The sequence below is a fragment of the Coregonus lavaretus genome (assembly GCF_964263955.1).
Source record: "Coregonus lavaretus genome assembly, contig: HAP1_SCAFFOLD_75, whole genome shotgun sequence".
Classification (NCBI taxonomy): domain Eukaryota; kingdom Metazoa; phylum Chordata; class Actinopteri; order Salmoniformes; family Salmonidae; genus Coregonus; species Coregonus lavaretus.
Window position 1 is genome coordinate 665396 of NW_028165182.1, and position 25550 is coordinate 690945.

General features: G+C 41.7%; 1 protein-coding gene across 1 annotated transcript in view; it reads right to left on the reverse strand.

Moving 5' to 3' along the window:
- LOC311116189 (neural cell adhesion molecule 2-like) overlaps nucleotides 1-25550 on the reverse strand; it is a gene marked incomplete at both ends in the record, with an annotated part of 112407 nt that overhangs the window by 6705 nt on the left and 80152 nt on the right. The window contains 2 exons of the mRNA XM_084191310.1: nucleotides 7529-7733; nucleotides 23043-23217. Coding sequence (XP_084047436.1) covers nucleotides 7529-7733; nucleotides 23043-23217 — 380 coding nt within the window. The remainder of the gene's footprint in view (nucleotides 1-7528; nucleotides 7734-23042; nucleotides 23218-25550) is intronic.

Here is a 25550-nt window from a genome sequence, read left to right on the forward strand (position 1 = left end):
CAAACTGATATCTTTCCGACAGGTAGGATCTAAACCAGGCCAGAACTTGTCCGTGTAGACCAATTTGGGTTTCCAGTCTCTCCAAAAGAATGTGGTGATCGATGGTGTCAAAGGCAGCACTAAGGTCTAGTAGCACGAGGACAGATGCAGAGCCTCGGTCTGACGCCATTAAAAGGTCATTTACCACCTTCACAAGTGCAGTCTCAGTGCTATGATGGGGTCTAAAACCAGACTGAAGCATTTCGTATACATTGTTTGTCTTCAGAAAGGCAGTGAGTTGCTGCGCAACAGCTTTTTCTAAAATTTTTGAGAGGAATGGAAGATTCGATATAGGCCGATAGTTTTTTATATTTTCCGGGTCAAGGTTTGGCTTTTTCAAGAGAGGCTTTATCACTGCCACTTTTAGTGAGTTTGGTACACATCCGGTGGATAGAGAGCTGTTTATTATGTTCAACATAGGAGGGCCAAGCACAGGAAGCAGCTCCTTCAGCAGTTTAGTAGGAATAGGATCCAGTATGCAGCTTGAAGGTTTAGAGGCCATGATTATTTTCATCATTGTGTCAAGAGATATAGTACTAAAACACTTAAGTGTCTCTCCCGATCCCAGGCCCTCGCAGAGCTGTGCAGATCCAGGACAGCTAAGCCCTGGAGGAATACGCAGATTCAAAGAGGAGTCCGTAATTTGCTTTCTAATGGTCATGATCTTTTCCTCAAAGAAGTTCATGAATTTATCACTGCTGAAGTGAAAGCCATCCTCTCTTGGGGAATGCTGCTTTTTAGTTAGCTTTGCAACAGTATCAAAAAGAAATTTTGGATTGTTCTTATTTTCCTCGATTAAGTTGGAAAAGTAGGATGATCGAGCAGCAGTGAGGGCTCTTCGGTACTGCACGGTACTGTCTTTCCAAGCTAGTCGGAAGACTTCCAGTTTGGTGTGGCGCCATTTCCGTTCCAATTTCCTGGAAGCTTGCTTCAAAGCTTGGGTATTTTCTGTATACCAGGGAGCTAGTTTCTTATGACAAATGTTTTTCGTTTTTAGGGGTGCAACTGCATCTAGGGTATTGCGCAAGGTTAAATTGAGTTCCTCAGTTAAGTGGTTAACTGATTTTTGTCCTCTGACGTCCTTGGGTAGGCAGAAGGAGTCTGGAAGGGCATCAATGAATTTTTGTGTTGTCTGAGAATTTATAGCACGACTTTTGATGCTCCTTGGTTGGGGTCTGAGCAGATTATTTGTTGCGATTGCAAACGTAATAAAATGGTGGTCCGATAGTCCAGGATTTTGTGGAAAAACATTAAGATCTACAACATTTATTCCATGGGACAAAACTAGGTCCAGAGTATGACTGTGGCAGTGAGTAGGTCCAGAGACATGTTGGACAAAACCCACTGAGTCGATAATGGCTCCGAAAGACTTTTGGAGTGGGTCTGTGGACTTCTCCATGTGAATATTAAAATCACCAAAAATTAGAATATGATCTGCTATGACTACAAGGTCTGATAGGAATTCAGGAAACTCAGAGAGGAACGCTGTATATGGCCCAGGAGGCCTGTAAACAGTAGCTATAAAAAGTGATTGAGTAGGCTGCATAGATTTCATGACTAGAAGCTCAAAAGATGAAAACGCCATTTTTTTTTTTGTAAATTGAAATTTGCTATCGTAAATGTTAGCAACACCTCCGCCTTTGCGGGATGCACGGGGAATATGGTCACTAGTGTAACCAGGAGGTGAGGCCTCATTTAACACAGCAAATTCATCAGGCTTAAGCCATGTTTCAGTCAGGCCAATCACATCAAGATTATGATCAGTGATTAGTTCATTGACTATGACTGCCTTTGAAGTGAGGGATCTAACATTAAGTAACCCTATTTTGAGATGTGAGGTATCACGATCTCTTTCAATAATGGCAGGAATGGAGGAGGTCTTTATCCTAATAAGATTGCTAGGGTGAACACCGCCATGTTTAGTTTTGCCCAACCTAGGTCGAGGCACAGACACAGTCTCAATGGGTATGGCTGAGCTGACTACACTGACTGTGCTATTGGCAGACTCCACTAAGCTGGCAGGTTGGCTAACAGCCTGCTGCCTGGCCTGCACCCTATTTCACTGTGGGGCTAGAGGAGTTAGAGCCCTATCTATGTTGGTAGATAAGAGGAGAGCACCCCTCCAGCTAGGATGGAGTCCGTCACTCCTCAGCAGGTCAGGCTTGATCCTGTTTGTGGGTGAGTCCCAGAAAGAGGGCCAATTATCCACAAATGTTATCTTTTGGGAGGGGCAGAAAACAGTTTTCAACCAGCGATTAAGTGCTGAGACTCTGCTGTAGAGCTCGTCACTTCCCCTAACTGGGAGGGGGCCAGAGACAATTACTCGATGCCGACACATCTTTCTAGCTGATTTACACGCTGAAGCTATGTTGCACTTGGTGACCTCTGACTGTTTCATCCTAACATCGTTGGTGCCGACGTGGATAACAATATCTCTATACTCTCTACACTCGCCAGTTTTAGCTTTAGCCAGCACCATCTTTAGATTAGCCTTAACGTCGGTAGCCCTGCCCCCTGGTAAACAGTGTATGATCGCTGGGTGATTCGTTTTAAGTCTAATACTGCGGGTAATGGAGTCGCCAATGACTAGGGTTTTCAATTTGTCAGAGCTAATGGTGGGAGCCTTCGGAGTCTCAGACCCCGTAACGGGAGGAGTAGAGACTAGAGAAGACTCAGACTCAGACTCCGACTCGCTACATAATGGGGAAAACCGGTTGAAGGTTTCTGTCGGCTGAATGAGCGACACCGGTTGAGCATTCCAACAGTATTTCCCTCCAGAAGCCATGAGAAAGTTGTCCGGCTGCGGGGACTGTGCGGGGGGATTTATACTAACGTTACTGTCTGTACTTACTGGTGGCACAGACGCTGTTTCTTCCTTTCCTACACTGATATTACCCTTGCCTAACGATTGCGTCTGAAGCTGGGCTTGTAGCACAGCTATTCTCGCCGTAAGGCGAGAATTCTCCTGTATATTATGAGTACAGCGACTGCAATTAGAAGACATCATGTTAATGTTACTACTTAGCTTCGGCTGTTGAAGATGTTGAAGATGTTGATGAACCATGTCCAGATAAAGCGTCCGGAGTGAAAAAGTTGAATAAGGGAAAAAAGTTGCGATGGAAAAAAGGAAAATAACGTAAAGTTGGCAGCTAAAACGCACAGGAAAATGACTCTTCTGTCTCGGGATAAACGTCCGGGGTGAAAAAGTTTAACGAAAAAAGATGAGTGAGGACAAAACTAAAAAGTTGGTAAATTTGTTGAACACAGAGATTGATTAAACGTTTATTAAAAGTAAAACGTGAATAGTTTGGCAGGTAGCCAAGTAGCAACAAACAGCACAGCAACAACAGCACGGAGACAATGCGGAAGCGAGACGGAAGTCACGTGTTCAATCCCACAGTTGATTTCTTCAAACCAAGCTGCTTACCTATTGCAGATTCAGTCTTCCCAGCCTGGTGCAGGTCTACAATTTTGTTTCTGGTGTCCTTTGACAGCTCTTTGGTCTTGGCCATAGTGGAGTTTGGAGTGTGACTGTTTGAGGTTGTGGACAGGTGTATTTTATACTGATAACAAGTTCAAACAGGTGCCATTAATACAGGTAACGAGTGGAGGACAGAGGAGCCTCTTAAAGAAGAAGTTACAGGTCTGTGAGAGCCAGAAATCTTGCTTGTTTGTAGGTGACCAAATACTTATTTTCCACCATAATTTGCAAATAAATTCATTAAAAATCCTACAATGTGATTTTCTGGATTTTTTTCCCTCAATTTGTCTGTCATAGTTGACGTGTACCTATGATGAAAATTACAGGCCTCTTTCATCTTTTTAAGTGGGAGAACTTGCACAATTGGTGGCTGACTAAATACTTTTTTCCCCCACTGTAAATGGGTTAATCAATACTGTTCGGTGTTGTACATAAACGAACTGGAACATTATTCTGTGTAATTTATTCCATCCTAATGTTATTCATAGTAATATTATGTCCCCAAGTGCATTTTTCTATATTTGGACGTGTGTTAATTTGTTTTTATAATGTTGTGCTTGTTTATTTAGCCTTTTAAGCACTTAGAGATGTTTTATTGTACTGAAAAGCACTATATAAGCTAAATAAATTATGATGATGAATTATTTCTGTTTCTATAGAAACACAATGTGAATCTCTTAAAAGGACACAAACCGTTTATAAACACATAAGCACGTCCTTGCTCAATAAAGAATTATTATAATAATTATGGCAGGCAAAACCACATCAAATATGTAACTAAATAACTCATATTATACATTGCTAATGCACATTTATAGGCTTAGTCACCTAAAAATGCTGAAAGCATTCATTCCTGAAATCAATGAATAGTTAATTAGCCAGTGAATTAAAGTTTAAGTTTAATTTAATCAAATTATTTAGTGATAATGTGATTCTTTGGGAAATATAAAGTGGGCAGCTATTGTTCAACACCCCTGCAGATCTGAGACAATTGAGTTGGTGTAAGCAGTAGCTCCAGCTAGTTTATTTTATTTTGCTTACACCCAGTCTAATCAGATCTAGCGAGGCTGCAAGGAAGGGAACAACTTTTTGGAATAAGATGCTGCCCAAAGCAAACTGGTAAAACACGCTGTATGTTTCCCGTCACAGACATGACCAGCACAACCATACACGGATTACATAGCACAACCCTACACGAGTCAACTCCATCAGAATCAAATGTAACTATACATATGGTATTAACTCTTTCCATTCACCACTTACTGGCATGAGTAGGTGGACCATTTACATGTAAGTGTCTTACATAACTTATACAATCCTACAGAACATTCAACACATCTCTAAGACTTAGAATCCCATCTTAGCTCCACTTAAGCACCGTGATGGACCTGAATTAGCATCTTAAACTTAAAGCATCTCCTACTTTCCATTAATCCAAATCCCTCAGATGTGTAGAAAGGCCTGAGTCAGAGGCAGTCAGAAGTCTCAGCAGGAAGATTTCACCCACCCACCGGCCAGACAGTCACAGTCACACGCACGCACGCGCACACACACACACACACACACACACACACACACACACACACACACAACACACACACACACACACACACACACACACACACACACACACACACACACACACACACACACACACACACACACACACACACACACAGCAGACTCCATTACACCTCCCTGTGACTCAGCACAATGTCAGTCTAGCTACACGCTGTCTTGTTAGGCTCTTCCCTTCCCATCCCTTGCCTCAAGTGAGAGACAGCACGTAGGCACACTGACAACTCTCCCACTCTATCCATCTTTCTCCCTATATTCAGATCTCCTCTTGATTCATCTTTCACTCTCGTTCTCCCCAACCCCTATCTCTCGCTCTTTCCATCTCTCCCTATCTCTATCGCTCTTTCACTCTCACTCTACATCCATTCTGCTGTGCTAGAGTCATCAGTCCTATCTTGAATGTATTAATTATTCATGCTTTTGTCAAATTAAACTCCAGTTCCATGGGAATGAAAGCGGAGGTAAATAGTAATAGCTGTGGTTTTGTAATGGCATGCTCAGTGAAGCCTGAACACAGATAAGCACACACTGTACCTTGATTTAGACACTCTGAACAAACACATAGTCTTGTATTCCCCCTCTCTCACACATACAGATTTGTCCGCGTACACTACCAGTCAAAAGTTTGGACACACCTACTCATTCAAGGATTTTTCTTTATTTTTACATTGTAGAATAATACTGAAGACATCAAAACTATGAAATAACACATATGGAATCATGAAGTAACCAAAAAAGTGTTAAACAAATCAAAATATATTTTATATTTGAGATTCTTCAAATAGCCACCCTTTGCCTTGATGACAGCTTTGCACACTCTTGGCATTCTCTCAACCAGCTTCATGAGGTAGTCACCTGGAGTGCATTTCAATTAACAGGTGTGCCTTGTTAAAAGGTAATCAGTTGTGTTGTGACAAGGTAGGGTGGGTATACAGAAGATAGCCCTATTTGGTAAAAGACCAAGTCCATATTATGGCAAGAACAGCTCAAATAAGCAAAGAGAAATGACAGTCCGTCATTACTTTAAGACATGAAGGTCAGTCAATACGGAACATTTCAAGAACCTTGAAAGTTTCTTCAAGTGCAGTCGCAAAAACCATCACGTGCTATGATGAAATTGGCTCTCATGAGGACCGTCACAGGAATGGAAGACCCAGAGTTACCTCTGCTGCAGAGGATAAGTTCATTAGAGTTACCAGTCTCAGAAATTGCAGCCCAAATCAATGCTTCACAGAGTTCAAGTCACAGACACATCTCAACATCAACTGTTCAGAGTGGACTGTGTGAATCAGGCCTTCATGGTCGAATTGCTGCAAAGAAACCACTACTAAAGGACACCAATAAGAAGAAGAGACCTGCTTGGGCCAAGAAACACAAGCAATAGACATCAGACTGGTGGAAATCTGTCCTTTGGTCTGATGAGGCCAAATTAGATTTTTGGTTCCAACCGCCGTGTCTTTGTGAGACGCAGAATAGGTGAACGGATGATCTACGCATGTGTGGTTCCCACCGTGAAGCATGGAGGAGGTGTGATGGTGCTTTGCTGGTGACACTGTCTGTGATTTATTTAGACACTTAATGCACACTTAACCAGCATGGCTACCACAGCATTCTGCAGCGATACGCCATCCTATCTGGTTTAGTGGGACTATCATTTGTTTTTCAACCGGACAATGACCCTTCACACCTCCAGGCTGTGTAAGGGCTATTTCACCAAGAAGGAGAGTGATGGAGTGTTGCATCAGATGACCTGGCCTCCACAATCACCCGACCTCAACCCAATTGAGATGGTTTGGGATGAGTTGGAACGCAGAGTGAAGGATAAGCAGCCAACAAGTGCTCAGCATATGTGGGAACTCCTTCAAGACTATTGGAAAAGCATTCCTCATGAAGCTGGTTGAGAGAATGCCAAGAGCGTGCAAAGCTGTCATCAAGGCAAAGGGTGGCTACTTTGAAGAATCTCAAATATAGTTTGATTTGTTTATTACCTTTTTGGTTACTACATGATTCCATATATGTAATTTCATAGTTTTGATGTCGTCACTATTATTCTACAATATAGAAAATAGTAAAAATAAAGAAAAACCCTTGAATGAGTAGGTGTGTCCAATCTTTTGACTGGTACTGTATATGTAAAGTTTGGACAGGTGAAAATAAATATGTCTGAAACCAAATGGAGGATTAACTTTCACCTATCCAATTTTTCCAGATCAGAATGTATGAGGGAAAAGGGAGTAGAAAGAATTGAGATACACTCTGAGTGAGTGAGTGAGTGAGTGAGGTAGTGAGTGAGTAAGTGAGTGAGTGAGAGAGTGAGTGAGAAGGTGAACAATAGCTTGCGACTAACTGCCTGACTGATGACAATGTCACATCACACATTCTATGACACAAGGTCAGTCTTCGCAGTTCAAAGGTCAAAGGTCCACTCACAGGTAGGCGGCCTTGCCCTCCTCCATCTCCTTGCTCTTGCCGCTGGTGGCCGTCTTCTTGCTGCAGAGTTTGCGCGTGATGCACATGAGCAGGCCGCACTGGCGCAGGAAGTAGCAGCTCACGTCCACCACCACGAGGACCAGGAGGAGGCCGACCAGGCCCAGGCCCACCACAGGCCCCAGGCCCAGGCCGCTGAACAGGGAGTCTGCTGGATGGAGGCCGGACAGAGAGAGAGTTCTGTCACTCAACGAGTTACAGAGAAAGAGTAAGTGACACATATCATATTAATGTAACCCAGGCCCCCCACAGGGCCGAGCCCAAGGCCACTGAACATGGAGTCTGCTTGATGGAGGCCAGACAGAGAGAGAGTATTGTCACTCAACGAGTTACATAGGCATCAGACACACATCAAGGTGATATAACCCGGGCTGAGCCACATCACCACTGCCCCCAGGCCCAGGCTGCTGAACATGGAGTCTGCTAAGACGGGAGAAACAGAGAGAGAGCCCTGTGGGAAGCTGCTATAGACCACCAAGTGCTAACAGTCTCAGTATGTGTGAAATGCTCGATAATGTATGTGATATCAACAGAGAGGTATATTTTGTGGGTATTTTAAATATTGACTGGCTTTCATCAAGCTGCCCACTCAAGAAAAAAAAAAACTTCAAACTGTAACCAGTGCCTGCAACCTGGTTCATGTTACCAGTCAACCTACCAGGGTAGTTACAAACAGCACAGGAATAAAATCATCAACATGTATTGATCACATCTTTACTTATGCTGCAGAAATGTGTTTTATAGCAGTATCCAAATTCATTGGATGTGGAGATCACAATATAGTAGCCATATTTAGGAAAACCAAAGTTCCAAAGGCTGGGACTAATATAGTGTATAAGAGGTCATACAATATGTTATGTAGTGATTCCTATGTTGTTGATGTAAAAAATATTTGTTGATCTGTGGTGTGTAGTGAGGCACAACCAGACGCTGCACTTACTAATAAGCATGCACCCATTTAAGAAAATGACTGCATGAAGCCAAGATGGCACCAACATACAAGGCAGCTCTGCTTCTAGCTCCTAAGCAACTTTGCAGTATTTTGTTTTTTTGTGTGTTATTTCTTCCATTATTAGCGCAGAACGTTTTCATCTCATATGTATATACTGTATTCTATTCTACTGTATTTTAGTCAATGCCAGTCCGACATTGCTCGTCCTAATATTTATATATTTCTTAATTCCATTCTTTTACTTTTAGATTTGTGTATTGCTGTGAATTGTTAGATACTACTGCACTGTTGGAGCTAGGAACACAAGCATTTCACTACACCCACAATAACATCTGCTAAATATGTGTATGTGACCAATACAATTAGATTATATTTGATTTGTAAAAACTGTTAAATCACCGTGGATTGAAGAGGAATTAAAAAATTGTATGGTTGAGAAGGGTGAGGCAAAAGGAATGGCAAATAAATCTGACTGCACAACCGATTGGCAAACATACTGCAAATTGAGAATCATGTGACTAAACTGAATAAAAAGAAGAAGAAACTATACTATGAAACAAAGATAAATGATATAAAGAATGATAGCAAAAAGCTTTGGAGTACCTTAAACGCAGCTCCATCATTCATAGAATCAGATGGCTCATTCATCACAAAATCCACTGATATTGCCAATTACTTCAATGATTTTTTTATTGACAAGATTAGCAAACTTAGGCATGACATGCCAGCAGCAAACGCTGACACTACACATCCAAGTATGACTGATCAAATTATGAAAGACAAGCATTGTAATTTTGAATTCCGTAAAGTGAGTGTGGAAGAAGTGAACAAATGATTGTTGCCTATCAACAATGACAAGCCACCGGGGTCTAACAACTTGGATGGGAAATTCCTGAGGATAATAGAAGGCCAATATTGCCACTCCTATTTGCCATATCTTCAATTTAAGACTACTAGAAATTGTGTGCCCTCAGGCCTGGAAGGAAGCAAAAGTAATTCCGCTACCCATGAATAGTAAAGTCCGCTTTACTGGCTCAAATAGCCGACTAATCAGCCTGCTACCAACCCTTAGTAAAATTCTGTTTGACCAGATACAATGCTATTTTACAGTAAAGAAATTGACAACAGACTTTCAGCATTCTTATAGGGAAGGACATCGAAACAAGCACAGCACTTACACAAATGACTGATGATTGGCTGAGAGAAATTGATGATACATATATTGTGGGAGCTGTTTTGTTAGACTTCAGTGCAGCTTTGACACTTTCGATCATAGTCTGCTGCTGGAAAAATGTATGTGTTATGGCTTCACACCCTCTGCTATATTGTGGATAAAGAGTTACCTGTCTAAAAGAACAAATAGGGTGTTCTTTAATGGAAGCATCTCCAATATAATCCAGGTAGAATCAGGAATTCCCCAGGGCAGCTGTCTAGGCCCCTTACTTTTTTCAATCTTTACTAACGACATGCCACTGGCTTTGAGCCAGTGTGTCTATCTATGCGGATGACTCAACACTATACACGTCAGCTACTACAGCGACTGAAATGTCTGCAACACTTAACAAAGAGCTGCAGTTAATCTCAGAATGGGTGGCAAGGAATAAGTTAGTCCTAAATATTTCTAAAACTAAAAGCATTGTATTTGGGACAAATCATTCACTAAACTCTAAACCTCAACGAAATCTTGTAATGAATAATGTGGAAATTGAGCAAGTTGAGGTGACTAAACTGCTTGGAGTAACCTTGGATTGTAAACTGTCATGGTCAAAATATGTTGATTCAACAGTAGCTAAGATGGGGAGAAGTCTGTCCATAATAAAGCACTGCTCTGCCTTCTTAACAACATTATTGTCATGACTTGCCCTCATGGGTTGAGGATCAAACATGCCAGCTAGGCAAAGGTTTGAACACACCCTTTCCTGGTGGCCAGTCTAAATACCGTGCAGACTTTCCCTTCCTTGCCATGAAGTATTGGTAGAAAGGACCCCTTTGTTAACAACGGAAGTCTTCCCGCCAAGACTCCAACATCCAAAAGTGGATAATGAAACAATATTCCTACTTAAAATAATGTGGGAAATGGTTGGTGGGGACTTAAAGAACAATCATGTCAAATTCGTTACTATGTTGTGATGTCATTAAAGATGGTGGAACAACATAACTGTATCTCTGGAGGGGTACACTTCCCAGTTATGAGGTTTGCATCTAATTGTTGTATAAAACAAATGATTTAAGTATAATAATACTTTTGTGAAGATAACAATGTGAATTTAGCATTCTAGATGAGATTATTGTTTTCCATATTGATTTGTTCTCAGTCAGTGGCCATGCCCAGATGAGCACAAACATGATGGAACGCCCCTTTTACCCCGAGTGCATAAAAAGCCATCTGACAAAATCACCTCAGACCAGCAGATGTGAAGCGTGAGCTAAACGTTGCAAATGGTTGAATTTCTACCAGACCAGGAAGCCCACGGCTTAAAATGGTTGACACTCTACAAGACCAGCAGACGTGAAGCGTGAGCTAAACGTTACAAAATGGTTTAAAACTACACCTCCATTACCAAAGGAAGTCCAAGCATACTACGGTATAAGCCGTATGTTGCAAATGGTTGAATTTCTACAAGACCAAGAAGCGTGAAGCTGAAGCTATACGTTACAAAATGGTTAGACCAGAAAGACCAGAAAACGTGAGACGTTAGTCCACACGTTTGAAATGGAGAAACTCTGAAACTCTCAACCTCTACACGAGGTGAAGAAGAAGACCATGCACTAGACCTTATCATCGCAGTCTGCAGCTGGCATGTATAGTCGTCTAGAGAACTTTCACTACAGACATGAGAGCAGAGGACAATCCCTCTCAGACAACCACTGGTACATCTGAAGTATCCAGTCTAACCACTACTATGACCAGAAACTCTACCAAGGACATTGGGATCTCTGGTGGGCAAACCAGAGTCCTACATCATCAACTCAACTATCGAGGACAGCTACACGTAAATAAATGTTGCATTTCTAATCTGAATGAGCGTATTTGGGTGCATAAGTATTACGATTTCCGTCAGCATAGTAACCATGATAGTTTGAATCTCTGTCTCTCCCTTCCACTCTGACCCTCCTTCTACCCAAGCATTCATGCTATTGTTAGTCCAGTCCACTGGGGGCCTGTTTTCATTGTATAACGTTAGTAATCAATGACCTGTGTGTGTGTGTTTGTATTGTGTTATTATTTAGTTAGTTAGTAAATAAATAATTAAGCCAATTTATGTATTGCTGATTCATCAATAAGGTTAGGGTTCTTGCAGGTTCATGGATTATGCGACGTTCAGAATGAGACTGTTGAAGTAATTATTTGATAAGTGACTGTTATCGATATATAACATATATATTCTAAGAGTTTAATTCGGGAGATGGGTAACTCATTAAACAACTTCTTCCATGGTGCCCCAAATTCCTAATGAGTTAATTGTTACATGATTCATTTAATCGAGTGACAATTAAACATAGTTAGGTGATTCAATAAATAACAGTCATACATTAAAGTAAGTCACGTCACAACACTATAAACAAGGCAGGTCCTACAGGCCATAGTTTTGTCGCACCTGGACTACTGTTCAGTCGTGTGGTCAGGTGCCACAAAGAGGGACTTATTACAATAGGCTCAGAACAGAGCATCATGGCTGACCCTTAAATGTATATGGGGAGCTAACATTAATATTATGCATGTTAATCTCTCATGGCTCAAAGTGGAGAAGAGATTGACTTCATCACTACTTGTTTTTTTAAGAAGTGTTGACAAGCTGAATGCACTGAGATATCTGTTTAAACTACAAGCACACAGCTCGGACACCCATGCATACCCCACAAGAAATGCCACCAGAACAGACTATGGGAGGCGCACAGTACTACATAGAGCCATGACTACATGGAACTCTATTCTACATCAGGTAACTGAAGCAAGCAGTAGAATCAGATTTAAAAAATTGATGAAAATACACCTAATGGAACAGCGGGGACTGTGAAGAGACACACAGACAGGTACACACACATATATATGCACATAAATGCTAGCACTCTACAAACACGTACATTGAAATAACGTTGTATGGTGGTATTATACATTTTGTATTGTAGATACAGTGCATTTGGACCCCTTGACTTTTTCCACATCCCCCCCCCCCCCTCATCAATCTACACACAATACCCCATAATGACACAGCAAAAACAGGTTTTTATAAATTTTAGAAAATGTATAAATAAAAAAACTGAAATATCACATATACATAAGTATTCAGACCCTTTACACAGTACTTTATTGAAGCACCTTTGGCAGCGATTACAGCCTCGAGTCTTCTTGGGTATGACGCTACAAGCTGGGCACACCTGTATTCAGGGAGTCTCTCCCATTCAGGGAGTCTCTCCCATAGAAAATCTTTGGAGGGAGTTGAAAATCTGTGTTGCCCAGCGACAGCCCCAAAACATCACTGCTCTAGAGGAGATCTGCATGGAGGAATGGGCCAAAATACCAGCAACAGTGTGTGAAAATCTTGTGAAGACATACAGAAAATGTTTCACCTGTGTCATTGCCAACAAAGGGTATATAACAAAGTATTGAGAAACTTTTGTTATTGACCAAATACTTATTTTCCACCATAATTTGCAAATAAATTCATAAAAAATCCTACAATGTGATTTTCTGGATTTCTCATTTTGTCTGTCATAGTTGACGTGTACCTCTGATGAAAATTACAGGCCTCTCTCATCTTTTTAAGTGGGAGAACTTGCACAATTGGTGGCTGACTAAATACTTTTTTCCCCCACTGTATATGTATATTTTTTTACCACAGCAAAATCGCGCAATGTCGTATTGAACTATTTTGCTCCCAGAGTGCATTGAAACTTGGTTCAATTGTCTTTTAATGACACACTCAAATCGTTTGTGTATAAAATCATATGCGTTCAGTGCTAACTGTGCCACTAGAGATCCTGGTTCGAATCCAGGCTCTGTTGCAGCCGGCCGCAACCTGGAGACTCATGAGCGGTGCACAATTGGCCCAGCGTCGTCCAGGGTAGGGGAGGGAATGGCCGGCAGGGATGTAGCTCAGTTGATAGAGCATGGCGTTTGCAACGCCAGGGTTGTGGGTTTGATTCCCACGGGGGGCCAGTATAACAAAAAAAAAATATATATATATGTATTCACTAACTGTAAGTCGCTCTGGATAAGAGCGTCTGCTAAATGACTAAAATGTAAATGTAAATGTAATGACTGATAACTGCTCTGAATGCGCATCTGAAGGTTGGTCAGGGCAAATCTTTGTGAAAGATTTTTTCCCAGATGATAATAGACAGCCTAATGTGGAGCTGTTTTTCTTTTGCGGTAGAGGTTAGGCCTTGAACACTTCGTCAATGAATGCAATCAATTCAACATGGGTAGTAATAAAACAGTTAAATATAGGATGAATTGAACTAAATAAATTAAAATCTATTGAATAAAATAATCACGCAAAAGCCGCCATGTTATGAAAAGAGAAAACTATGGAATACACATAGAAAAAGAAAAGAAAACAGTAATAGATGATTGGCCTTCCCTGAGCTACAAACCCCATTCTGAATGAAGGATAAGGACAAAATAATAATTTAAGGACATAGAAGAGACACAATTACTTTTATTTACCCCTAGTTGCCTTCTAAATAGGACATTATGAGAATTTGGTCATAGCCATAGAAGGGTATTATACTGTTGTGCTGAGTCACATTCTGCACACTTCCTGGTTGTTGTCCAATAGGCTCCTTTGGTTTGGAGGCTGGTGGCTCTGGCCCTACGGCTTTAATCCCCTTGTATCATAGTAATACAACTTTACTATTCAATTATAGCCTCTTGAAGGACAGGGACAGATCCTTATGGATCAAGACAATTACAGGAAGCAAAAGAGAGACAAAACATAGTGTTAGTGCATCACTTTAATGTCGTAGAGTTTGGGGGTTATAATGAAGAAAACTTTTACCTGGTTGTAATCTGACATCTCTATAACTAGAAACCAGTTTACAAGCAGGAAGCAACGTCATTATAACGTCCAATGTCAATATTTGCCGACTGGGTATGATGGTTCACTGACCACGGTCCAAGTAGTGGAAAGAACATTGTCAAAGCATATATAGTAAATTAGAAATAGTTTGGGATTGAAAATGGGGCATTCCATGAATAGTGTCGCTTTTCCTCACAGTGGCACATACTCTCTAAACCGTATCAATCTTTCTTGAGCCGGTAGCTCAGCAGTCGTTTGCCTTGTATTCCATTGCGAGCCTGGTTTGATCTCTGCATTATTGGAGGGAATCAATGGACGTGAAGCAACACATTTCAAATGAGTGGGACCAAGGAAGGAAGCCAAGGGGAAATACACAGCGCTTTTCGACTTTTCACACCTCCGATTTCCAATTTGCTGAGCAATAAGGTGAAATGAAAAAGAATCCTCGCCAAGTGAATGTAATTCAAATCTTGACAAAGACATGTTGTAAATGTCTATTAGGTGCCTTGCAATGTTCAAACGATGATAGCGAGGGTGTCTCAAGGTCTCGGGGTAGCTAGATCTCTCGACTGAAAACAATGAAAATAAAAAAGGAGGGAAAACAGAAAAGGAGAACAAGGAGAAGTCTCGTTCTGCTGTCAAGTGCCTCTGGGGTTAGCTGCTCTAGCTGCCTAGCTTCTGTGTGTTCGAAATTCATTCCAATCTATTCTGCCAAATGTATTACCTGGGCTTGGCTTCAAAACACAAATACTACTACTTCCTTTCGCAGTGCCGAGTTATGTTTTTGAGGCCTTTGAGAATAACATAGACCATATCAGTTCCAGAGCCCCAGTGAGGGAATAGAACTCTATATCTTATCCTCTTAAAATAATCAAAGTAATGACAAATCAGCTCATTGTAGTAGAAAAGACCGGAAATGACAACGCTAATTGCGTGTCTTTATAGTCTTCTACTCTATATCCTATCAAACCGATGGTGATGTATATCAATTTCCCTGTCTGCTTATTCCATGTCATTAATCTAGAAAGCACCTCCTATTGGCTCTTGATTTATTAGCCCATTAGCAGCTCAATTTGATAGCCTGTTAATGCTAGTCATCCTGCAACACTCTCAGAGTGGGAGCCATCCGTATGCATCTGCGTCTCTGACATCGACTCATTAGGCCTGAGCACTGATTGAGTTGCACTTGATTATATCTGAGAGGTTGTTAGTCGAATAACAATGACTAAACGGGAGCCATTGATTGGGCGGAAACTTGAAGGTGCTAATGCATTTTAGGGATAAAACATCACTGTGAGTGTGTGTGACTGTGATGCCATCATAGCTAGACTTAAGGGTACACTTTGTGCTCTATGACATGGGGAAGTATTGCTACTCCATTAGAGAAAGCCTTGGAAGAGAATCAGCACACCCACACCAGATCCTCTTATTCAAGAGATAAGAGGAATGATGAGTCTCCACCATTACTAAGGCTGAAGTACACTTCAATAATCAGGAAATGGAAAAACCATCAAAGACTATTAAGGAGTCTGAAACAATAATGTTGTTTTAAACTAGAGTGTTGTCTGGAGCAACATATATGTTGTAAATCGTTCTTCTCGTGCTATTTCAAGCAAACTAAGAAGTGTATAACTTTGCACTTTAATGCTTGAATTGCATGTACTATAATATCTACTCTATAATGTCATTTTAAACATTCTCCTTGCAGTTACGAGACAAAATTACCTTGACCAAAAGTTTAGCCCTCCTTTCACTCTTTATCCCAGTGCTTTTACAGTGTTCCATTTATACTGTCTACTACATCTCTTCCACATCCAAGACCAAAGGTCACAGAGACATTAGACACAGATATCCAGGCACTTTCTCTCCTTAACCACTCTCCAACAATTCGGCAAGAGCGATGACTCACGAAAAGGACCCGAGAACTGGCCTGCACACAACTCCAAAACGGCAAGCCCAAACGGAGCGTTACCACCGAACACGCTTTTAAAGAGCAAAGTACCCTCGTTGCCGCTAGGGTTGTGGAACTAAATGGGTCCGACCATTTGGGCCCGACGGTATGGTGATTGCTGTAAAGCACAGATAAAAGTGTTCCTGGGAAAGGCCTAGAATCAGCCACTCGTTAAATCACACGGCTCAAATGACTCAAAATGACCGCATAAATGGGATGCCTGACGACCGAACGACTGTTATCATAGTGACTTGACATGGTCTGTCCATTCGGAGAGTTTCTGTCATATACCAGGGATTATTGCATAGAAATGTTAGAGAAAGTACTTAAGGGTCCCTTAGGAGTCATGAAGAAAAAAAACTGCCAGGCTAATCCGTAACCCTGTCTTTTTATCTGTTCCCTCATATTTGTATTCATTCCCTCAGATTTTTTTGCCATTCCCCCTGATAAAATAAAATAATCTGTTCCCTACTATTTTTTATTGGTTCCCTCTTCTTTTTATGTAGGCTACCAAGACGGTCCCACTTCGCCGATAACATATTGCAGCCTAAATGCTTAAAATGGTGGTGATCAATGACCATTCAATAGCTTATATTCATATGCCTCCGAATCATAAGGGCATATTAGTAACGGCGTTTAAAACCACTCAAGGTGCAAATATGCTGCAATGATGCACTCTCATCCCTAGGCAGGAATTCCGTCTGGCTCTGCTTGATGAAAGTATTCAGACCCCTTGACTTTTTCCACATTTTGTTATGTTACAGCTTTATTCTGAAATTGATTAAATTGTTTTTTTCACTCATCAATCTACACACAATACCCAATAATGACAAAGCAAAAACTGGTTTTTAGATTTGTTTGCTAATTTATTTAAAATTTTGGGGAAACGGGCTGCCATTTGCCTTTTACTGAGAAGTGGTTTCCGTCTGGCCACTCTACCATAAAGGCCTGATTGGTGGAGTGCTGCAGAGATAGTTGTCCTTCTGGAAGGTTCTCCCATCTCCACAGAGGAACTATAGAGCTCTGTCAGAGTGACCATTGGGTTCTTGGTCACCTCCCTGACCAAGGCCCTTCTCCCTCGATTGCTCAGTTTGGCCGAGCGGCCAGCTCTAGGGAGAGTCTTGGTGGTTCCAAACTTCTTCCAATTAAGAATGATGGAGGCCACTGTGTTCTTGGGGACCTTCAATGCTGCAGAAATCTTTTGGTACCCTTCCCCAGATCTGTGCCTCGACACAATCCTGTCTCAGAGCTCTACGGACAATTCCTTCGACCTCATGGCTTGGTTTTGCTCTGACATGCACTGTCAACTGTGGGACCTTATACAGACAGGTGTGTGCCTTTTCAAATCATGTCCAATCAATTGAATTTACCACAGGTGGACTCCAAGTTGTAGAAACATTTAAGGATGATCAATGGAAACAGGATGCTCCTGACCTCAATTTCAAGTTTCATAGCAAAGGGTATTTCTGTTTTTTGTAGATTGCAAAAGATATATATATTTTTACTCAATTTTAGAATAAGGCTGTAACGTAACAAAATGTGGGGGTCTGAATACTTTCCGAAGGCACTGTATATTCCGGAGCAGTTTTTTAGCTACCTACCCTAGCCTGGAAATTAACTCATTTCGAGGTGAATGTATTGTCATCAAAAAAAAAAGCAAATAGCTATCAGTTTTAGTTATGAACATAGAGCCATCTATCTGTGCCTGGTTGTCTACGTCACACAAGATGTTCACCTGCCTGGCGCAGGGATGAGAGTGCATAATTGCACCTGTTAACACCGAAGCCTCTTGGAAATAATGCACAATAAATGTGCAAGCCTTTCCTTTCTGTCTCCGATTAGTCACATGTACAACTGTAAACTACATAAACACATACAGGTGCTTGGATGCACCACGTTTTGCTGGACGTATATGACCCTAACTTGATGCATGAGGGGTACGCGCCCAAAATTGACAAATGCTCATGTTGTCGAAGTTACATACATCTGAGTTTGCACAAAGTGAGCCTATTTGGTTTGCATTGTAAACATACAGTTGAAGTCGGAAGTTTACATACACTTAGGTTGGAGTCATTAAAACTAGTTTTTCAAACAATCCACACATTTCTTGTTAACAAACTATAGTTTTGGCAAGTCGGTTAGGACATCTACTTTGTGCATGACACAAGTAATTTTTCCAAAAATTGTTTACAGACAGATTATTTCACTTATAATTCACTGTATCACAATTCCAGTGGGTCAGAAGTTTACATACACTAAGTTGACTGTGCATTTAAACAGCTTAGAAAATTCCAGGAAATTATGTCATGGCTTTAGAAGATTCTGATAGGCTAATTGACATCATTTGAGTCAATTGGAGGTGTACCTGTGGATGTATTTCAAGGCCTACCTTCAAACTCAGTGCCTCTTTGCTTGACATCATGTGAAAATCAAAAGAAATTAGCCAAGACCTCAGATTTTTTTTTTTAGACTACCACAAGTCTGGTTCATCCTTGGGAGCAATTTCCAAACGCCTGAAGGTACCACGTTCATCTGTACAAACAATAGTACGCAGGTATAAATACCATGGGACCACACAGCCGTCATACCGCTCAGGAGGAAGATGCGTTCTGTCTCCTACAGATTAACGTACTTTGGTGCGAAAAGTGCAAATCAATCCCAGAACAACAGCAAAGGACCTTGTGAAGATGCTGGAAGAATCAGGTACAAAAGTATCTATATCCACAGTAAAACTAGTCATGTATCGACATAACCTGAAAGGCCGCTCAGCAAGGAAGAAGCCACTGCTCCAAAACCACCATAAAAAAGCCAGACTACGGTTTGCAACTGCACATGGGGACAAAGATCGTACTTTTTGGAGAAATGTCCTCTGGTGTGATGAAACAAAAATTGAACTGTTTGGCCATAATGACCATCGTTATGTTTGGAGGAAAAGGGGGGGTGCTTGCAAGCCGAAGAACACCATCCCAACCGTGAAGCACGGGGGTGGCAGCATCATGCGGTGGGGGTGCTTTGCTGCAGGAGGGACTGGTACACTTCACAAAATAGATGGCATCATGAGGAAGGATAATTATGTGGATATATGAAGCAACATCTCAAGACATCAGTCTGGAAGTTAAATCTTGGTCGCAAATGGATCTTCCAAATGGACAATGACCCCAAGCATACTTCCAAAGTTGTGGCAAAATGGCTTAAGGACAACAAAGTCAAGGTATTGGAGTGGCCATCACAAAGCCCTGACCTCAATCCAATAGAACATTTGTGGGCAGAACTGAAAAAGCGTGTGCGAGCAAGGAGGCCTACAAACCTGACTCAGTTACACCAGAGCTCTGTTAGGAGGAATGGGCCAAAATTCACCCAACTTATTGTGGGAAGCTTGTGGAAGGCTACCCGAAACATTTGACCCAAGTTAAACAATTTAAAGGCAATGCTACCAAATACTAATTGAGTGTATGTAAACTTCTGACCCACTGGGAATGTGATGAAATAAATAAAAACTGAAATAAGTCATTCTCTCTACTATTATTCTGATATTTCACGTTCTTAAAATAAAGTAGTGACCCTAACTGACCTAAGACAGGGAATTTTTACTAGGATTAAATGTCAGGAATTGTGAAATACTGAGTTTAAATGCATTTGGCTAAGGTTTATGTAAACTTCCGACTTCAACTGTACATCATTCAGTTATGACTGCCAGTGAGACTCCTTGCTTTTCAGGCTTTTGAAATTACTTAGGCTAATTGAGGGGGTTTTCACGCCTGTTACTTATTATTTGCCCTTATGATTTGGAGGCATATGAAAACACTGAAACTGGAAATAAGCTATTGAATGGTAAGTAATCATCACCATTTGATGCATGTAATTAACTAAATATAATTATGTTATGGGTAAGTGGGACTATCATGGTAGCCTACATAAGGAGAACAACAAATAAAACATCTGAGGGAACAAATACAAAAATCAAAGGGAATGGAAAGAAAACTAGGGAACGGATTAGCCTGCCAGTCTTTTTTTCTGCACCATGACCCCTAAGTGGCTCCATAAGAAAGTAAACATTTTCAAAGCATTTCTAGGATGCTTCCCCAACCTAGTTTATCTCCAAACTGAAAAAATTCTTGCAACAGTGTTGAGTGTTTTGTTTTGCATGTACATGCTTGTGAGTTTTTGTTTCTGGGGGGGTTCAAGGTAATTGGCTGTACATAACCCTGTCTTGTTTTCCTCTGGGGGAAAAAACGGAATTTATGAGAACTGCAGTTACATTAATGGGCATCATTATCATATCTATTTTGATAGCAACAGCAGCGTTGTACTGAAATAGTTTAAGCATGCATACGTTGTATTCTTCCAAAATCAAGGGGAATATTTTAGAAGTTTACATTACCAGTGAACAGTGGTACAACTTACAACTTTAATGATCCTTTAAAGGTGGTATAAGGAGCACATAGTTTGCAGGCCTTTCTGTTATGTTCTTTTCAATAGCTTTAAACCAGCACCACTGGTGTGTGTTGGAAGGGTGTAGTCTATGATATTGTCCAGGAGGATGATTAGCTCTATGGTAGCTTTAAACAGAGACAAACACTCACATCAATATCATTCAACATACAAAATGTTCCATTCCATTCACATCCACCAGGCCATATGGTAAACACACAGGGGACATAAACCAAGATGGATGCTGAAAAACCCATAGAAAGGAGATAATTCAAAAAGAAACAGCCGGGACAAGAGAGGATTTAGGAGGGAGAGAGGGAATACTCTATAGTGATTTAGGAGGTTGAAAGTGAGTTGAGTGCTATGATTTAAGAAGGATAGAGGGAAGGAGAGTAAATTGAAAAGGAACCAAGGGCAGAGTGGCAATCAATGATATTTTTCAAAGGGCAGTTTATGGATGGGAAAAAAGGAATGAAGCAGGGAGAGGGGAGGTGTAGTGGCAGTTCATTGCAAGAAAAACTAGGAGAGAGAAAGAAAGGGAGGAGAGGTGGAAAAAAGAAAAGTGACAATTTCAGACCCAGGGAATGCATAATGCATATAGAGGGGGAATTGAATAGAGAGATTGTTTAGAAAAGAAACACAGAGGCATATAGTAGATCCTTGGAGGTTATACAGCATATCAGATACACTGCAGGTAGGCATTTAATGGTGCCACTACAATATCAAAAGTCAAACAATTTGGGTGTGTTCAGTGAGGGGAAATATTCAGAAGGTTGCAGATAGAAATATAATGAATAGAGCTGTCACGAATCCCTATTCAACAGACAATCATTCTATTCTACATAATACATTTATATCATTTTTTTTTAATGTTTCACCCTCCTGAACAGACCCCATTGGCGGCGATTAATGACGAATACTGACAGGTGACAGGACTCCATTGTCATTGGTCCATTTTGGCCCCTCCTTTCCCTCTCATTGGACCCTTCAACAGGAAATAAATGTTTTTTTTGGTTTTCTTGCCACTGGTCTCCCTCTCCCTCTGTTCGCTAACGAGAGGGGACAGCCAATCGAAGTGACTCGGCTTAAGCACTGTGTTCGCAGCCTTGTTTTCCATTTAAGGAGCAGCACACACACACACACACACACACACACACACACACACACACACACACACACACAGACACCACACACACACACACCAACACACACGCGTGAACACACACACACACACTCACAGGCAGTTTAGCCACCCCAGTAATGAGAGAGGCAAAGTCACTCCTTCATGAGCAGCAGTAGAAACGACCTAAGCAACAGAAAGAGTAAACACCAAAGAAAACATGTTCCCCTTGTTTTTTTTATCAGACACTACAGGGGGGCATACATATTGAAGTGGTGACTCACTGTAAACTGTTCCCTTTGTGATGGTTTGTGTATGTGTGTGCATCTCTATGTGTGTGTGTATGTATATGTGTGGTCTTATATAAAACTCTGGGGGCTGTTTGAAAATGATACGCATCCTACAGTGGGCCTCAGAAGTCTTCTCGCCAAGGAACATTAAGAGTTGGACTTTTCAAAGGCCCAGACAGATGCTCTCTTCAAACAGCATGGCCTAATCAAACTAACGCTCTCTGCATTTGATCCTGCTCCCTTTGCCCACACATAACATCAATACAAGGTGATTGGAGTGTGTGCTCATAACTCTACAGTGGGTTTACCTGGGTGAGTAGGTACACTACAGTGTGTGTACAGTATGTGTTTGCACCCAGCAGTGTGTGTCACAGGAGTCTGGTAAGGGGTAGACAGCACATAATAATGAATGGAACGGAGTAATTGGATTGGTATCAAACCCATGGAAACCAGCTGTTTGATGCGTTTGAGAACATTCCATCCATTCCATTCCAGACATTACTATGAGCCCGTCCTCCCCATTTAAAGTGTCACCAGCCACCACTGGTGTGTGTGTGCACGTGCGTCTGTGAGTGTCAGTGAATATAAACAACTGTGTGTGTGTTTGTCTGAGCAAGTGTTGTCTTTGTGTGTGTACACAATTGTCTGTGTATGCATGCTTGCACATGCAGGTCCCACAACTATGTGTACCTATGATGTCGGGTTTCTGGGGCATGAAGAACTGGTAGAAGGTGGGCTCTGAGAGGCCCTTGACGTTGCGAGCCGTGATCTCCACCTCGTAGCGCGTGTTCCACTGCAGCGGCTGTAGCAGGGCAAAGTCATGCTGCCCCGACACCAGCTTTGTCATCCACTGCTCCTCCTTGTCCTATGGAGAGGGGGTGGAGAGGTGGAGGGAGAGAAGGAAAAATAGAGAAAGGGGGAGGGGAAGAGGTGAGGGAGAGAGACAGAGGGTTAGATGGGAAAGGGGGTATAGAGGGAGGAGAGGGGGAGAGGGGGAGAGAAGAAAGGATGAGAGAGAGGGGAAGAGAGAGGGAGAGAGAGAGTGTTAATGACTGTACGAGAACAAGCACACTAGGTAAATTACAGCCTTTGTATACACTTCATCTTCATATGATCAAATTCGAATCAAATATAGAACAAAGTACACTACATGGCCAAAAGTAGGTGGACACCCCTTCAAATGAGTGGATTCAGCTATTTCACCCACACCCGTTGCTGACCATTGTATAAAATAGAGCACACAGCCATGCAGTCTCCATAGACAAACATTGGCAGTAGAATGGCCTTACTGAAGAGCTCAGTGACTTTCAACGTGGCACCGTCACAGGATGCCACCTTTCCAACAAGTCAGTTCGTCAAATTTCTGCCCTGCTAGAGCTGCCCCGGTCAACTGTAAGTGCTGTTATTGTGAAGTGGAAACATCTAGGAGCAACGTCAGCACAAGAACTGTTCGTCGGGAACTTAATGAAATGGGTTTCCATGGTGGTGTAAAGCTTGCCGCCATTGGACTCTGGAGCAGTGGAAACACGTTCTCTGGAGTGATGAATCACCTTCACCAACTGGCAGTCCAACGAACGAAACTGGGTTTGGCAGATGCCAGGAGAATGCTATATAGTGCCAACTGTAAAGTTTGGTGTAGGTGGAATAATGGTCTGGGGCTGTTTTTCATGGTTCGGGCTAGGCCACTTAGTTCCAGTGAAGGGAAATCTTAACGCTACAGCATACAATGACATTCTAGACGATTCTGTGCTTTCAACTTTGTGGCTACAGTTTGGGGAAGGCCCTTTCCTGTTTCAGCATGACGATGCCCCCGTGCACAAAGTGAGGTCCATACAGAAATGGTTTGTCGAGATCAGTGTGGAAGAACTTGACTGGCCTGCACAGAGCCCTGACCTGAACCCCATCAAACACCATTGGGATGAATTGGAACACCGACTGTGAGCCTCACTAATGCTCTTGTGGCTGAATGGAAGCAAGTCCCCGCAGCAATGTTCCAACATCTAGTGGAAAGCCTTCCCAGAAGAGTGGAGGCTGTTATAGCAGCAAAGGGGGGACCAACTCCATATTAATGCCCATGATTTTGGAATGTGATGTTCGACGAGCATGTGTCCACATACTTTTGTGTAATTACATTGTGAGTGTACCTAACCTTTATGTATGTCTGAAAAATCTGGGAAAATGTTATTCTGAGCCAGAGTCAAGAACATTGTTGTAATAGATCCAAATCAAATCCAATTTTATTTGTCACATGCTTCATAAACAACAGGTTTAGACTAACAGTGATACTTACTTCCCAACAAAGCAGAGAGAAAAATAGAAACATTATAGTAAAATAACAACAGAAGGAATAATTACACAATAAGTAACAATAACTTGGCTATACAGTTGTGGTCAAAAGTTTTGAGAATGACACAAATACCAATTTTCACAAAGTCTGCTGCCTCAGTTTTGATGATGGCAATTTGCATTTACTCCAGCATGTCATGAAGAGTGATCAGATGAATTGTAATTAATTGCAAAGTCCCTCTTTGCCATGAAAATTAACTTAATCCCCAAAAAACATTTCCACTGCATTTCAGCCCTGCCACAAAAGGACCAGCTGAACTCATTTCAGTGATTCTCTCGTTAACACAGGTGAGAGTGTTGACGAGGACAAGGCTGGAGATCACTCTGTCATGCTGATTGAGTTAGAATAACAGACTGGAAGCTTTAAAAGGACGGTGGTGCTTGAAATCATTGTTCTTCCTCTGTTAACCATGGTTACCTGCAAGGAAACACGTGCCGTCATCATTGCTTTGCACAAAAAGGGCTTCACTGGCAAGAATATTGCTGCTAGTAAGATTGCACCTAAATCAACCATTTATCGGATCATCAAGAACTTCAAGGTGAGAGGTTTAATTGTTGTGAAGAAGGCGTCAGGGCGCCCAATAAAGTCCAGCAAGCGCCAGGACCGTCTCCTAAAGTTGATTCAGCTGCGGGATCGGGGTACCACCAGTGCAGAGCTTGCTCAGGAATGGCAGCAGGCAGGTGTGAGTGCATCTGCATGCACAGTGAGGTGAAGACTTTTGGAGTATGGCCTGGTGTCAAGAAGGGCAGCAAAGAAGCCACTTCTCTCCAGGAAAAACATCAGGGACAGACTGATATTCTGCAAAAGGTACAGGGATTGGACTGCTGAGGACTGGGGTAAAGTCATTTTCT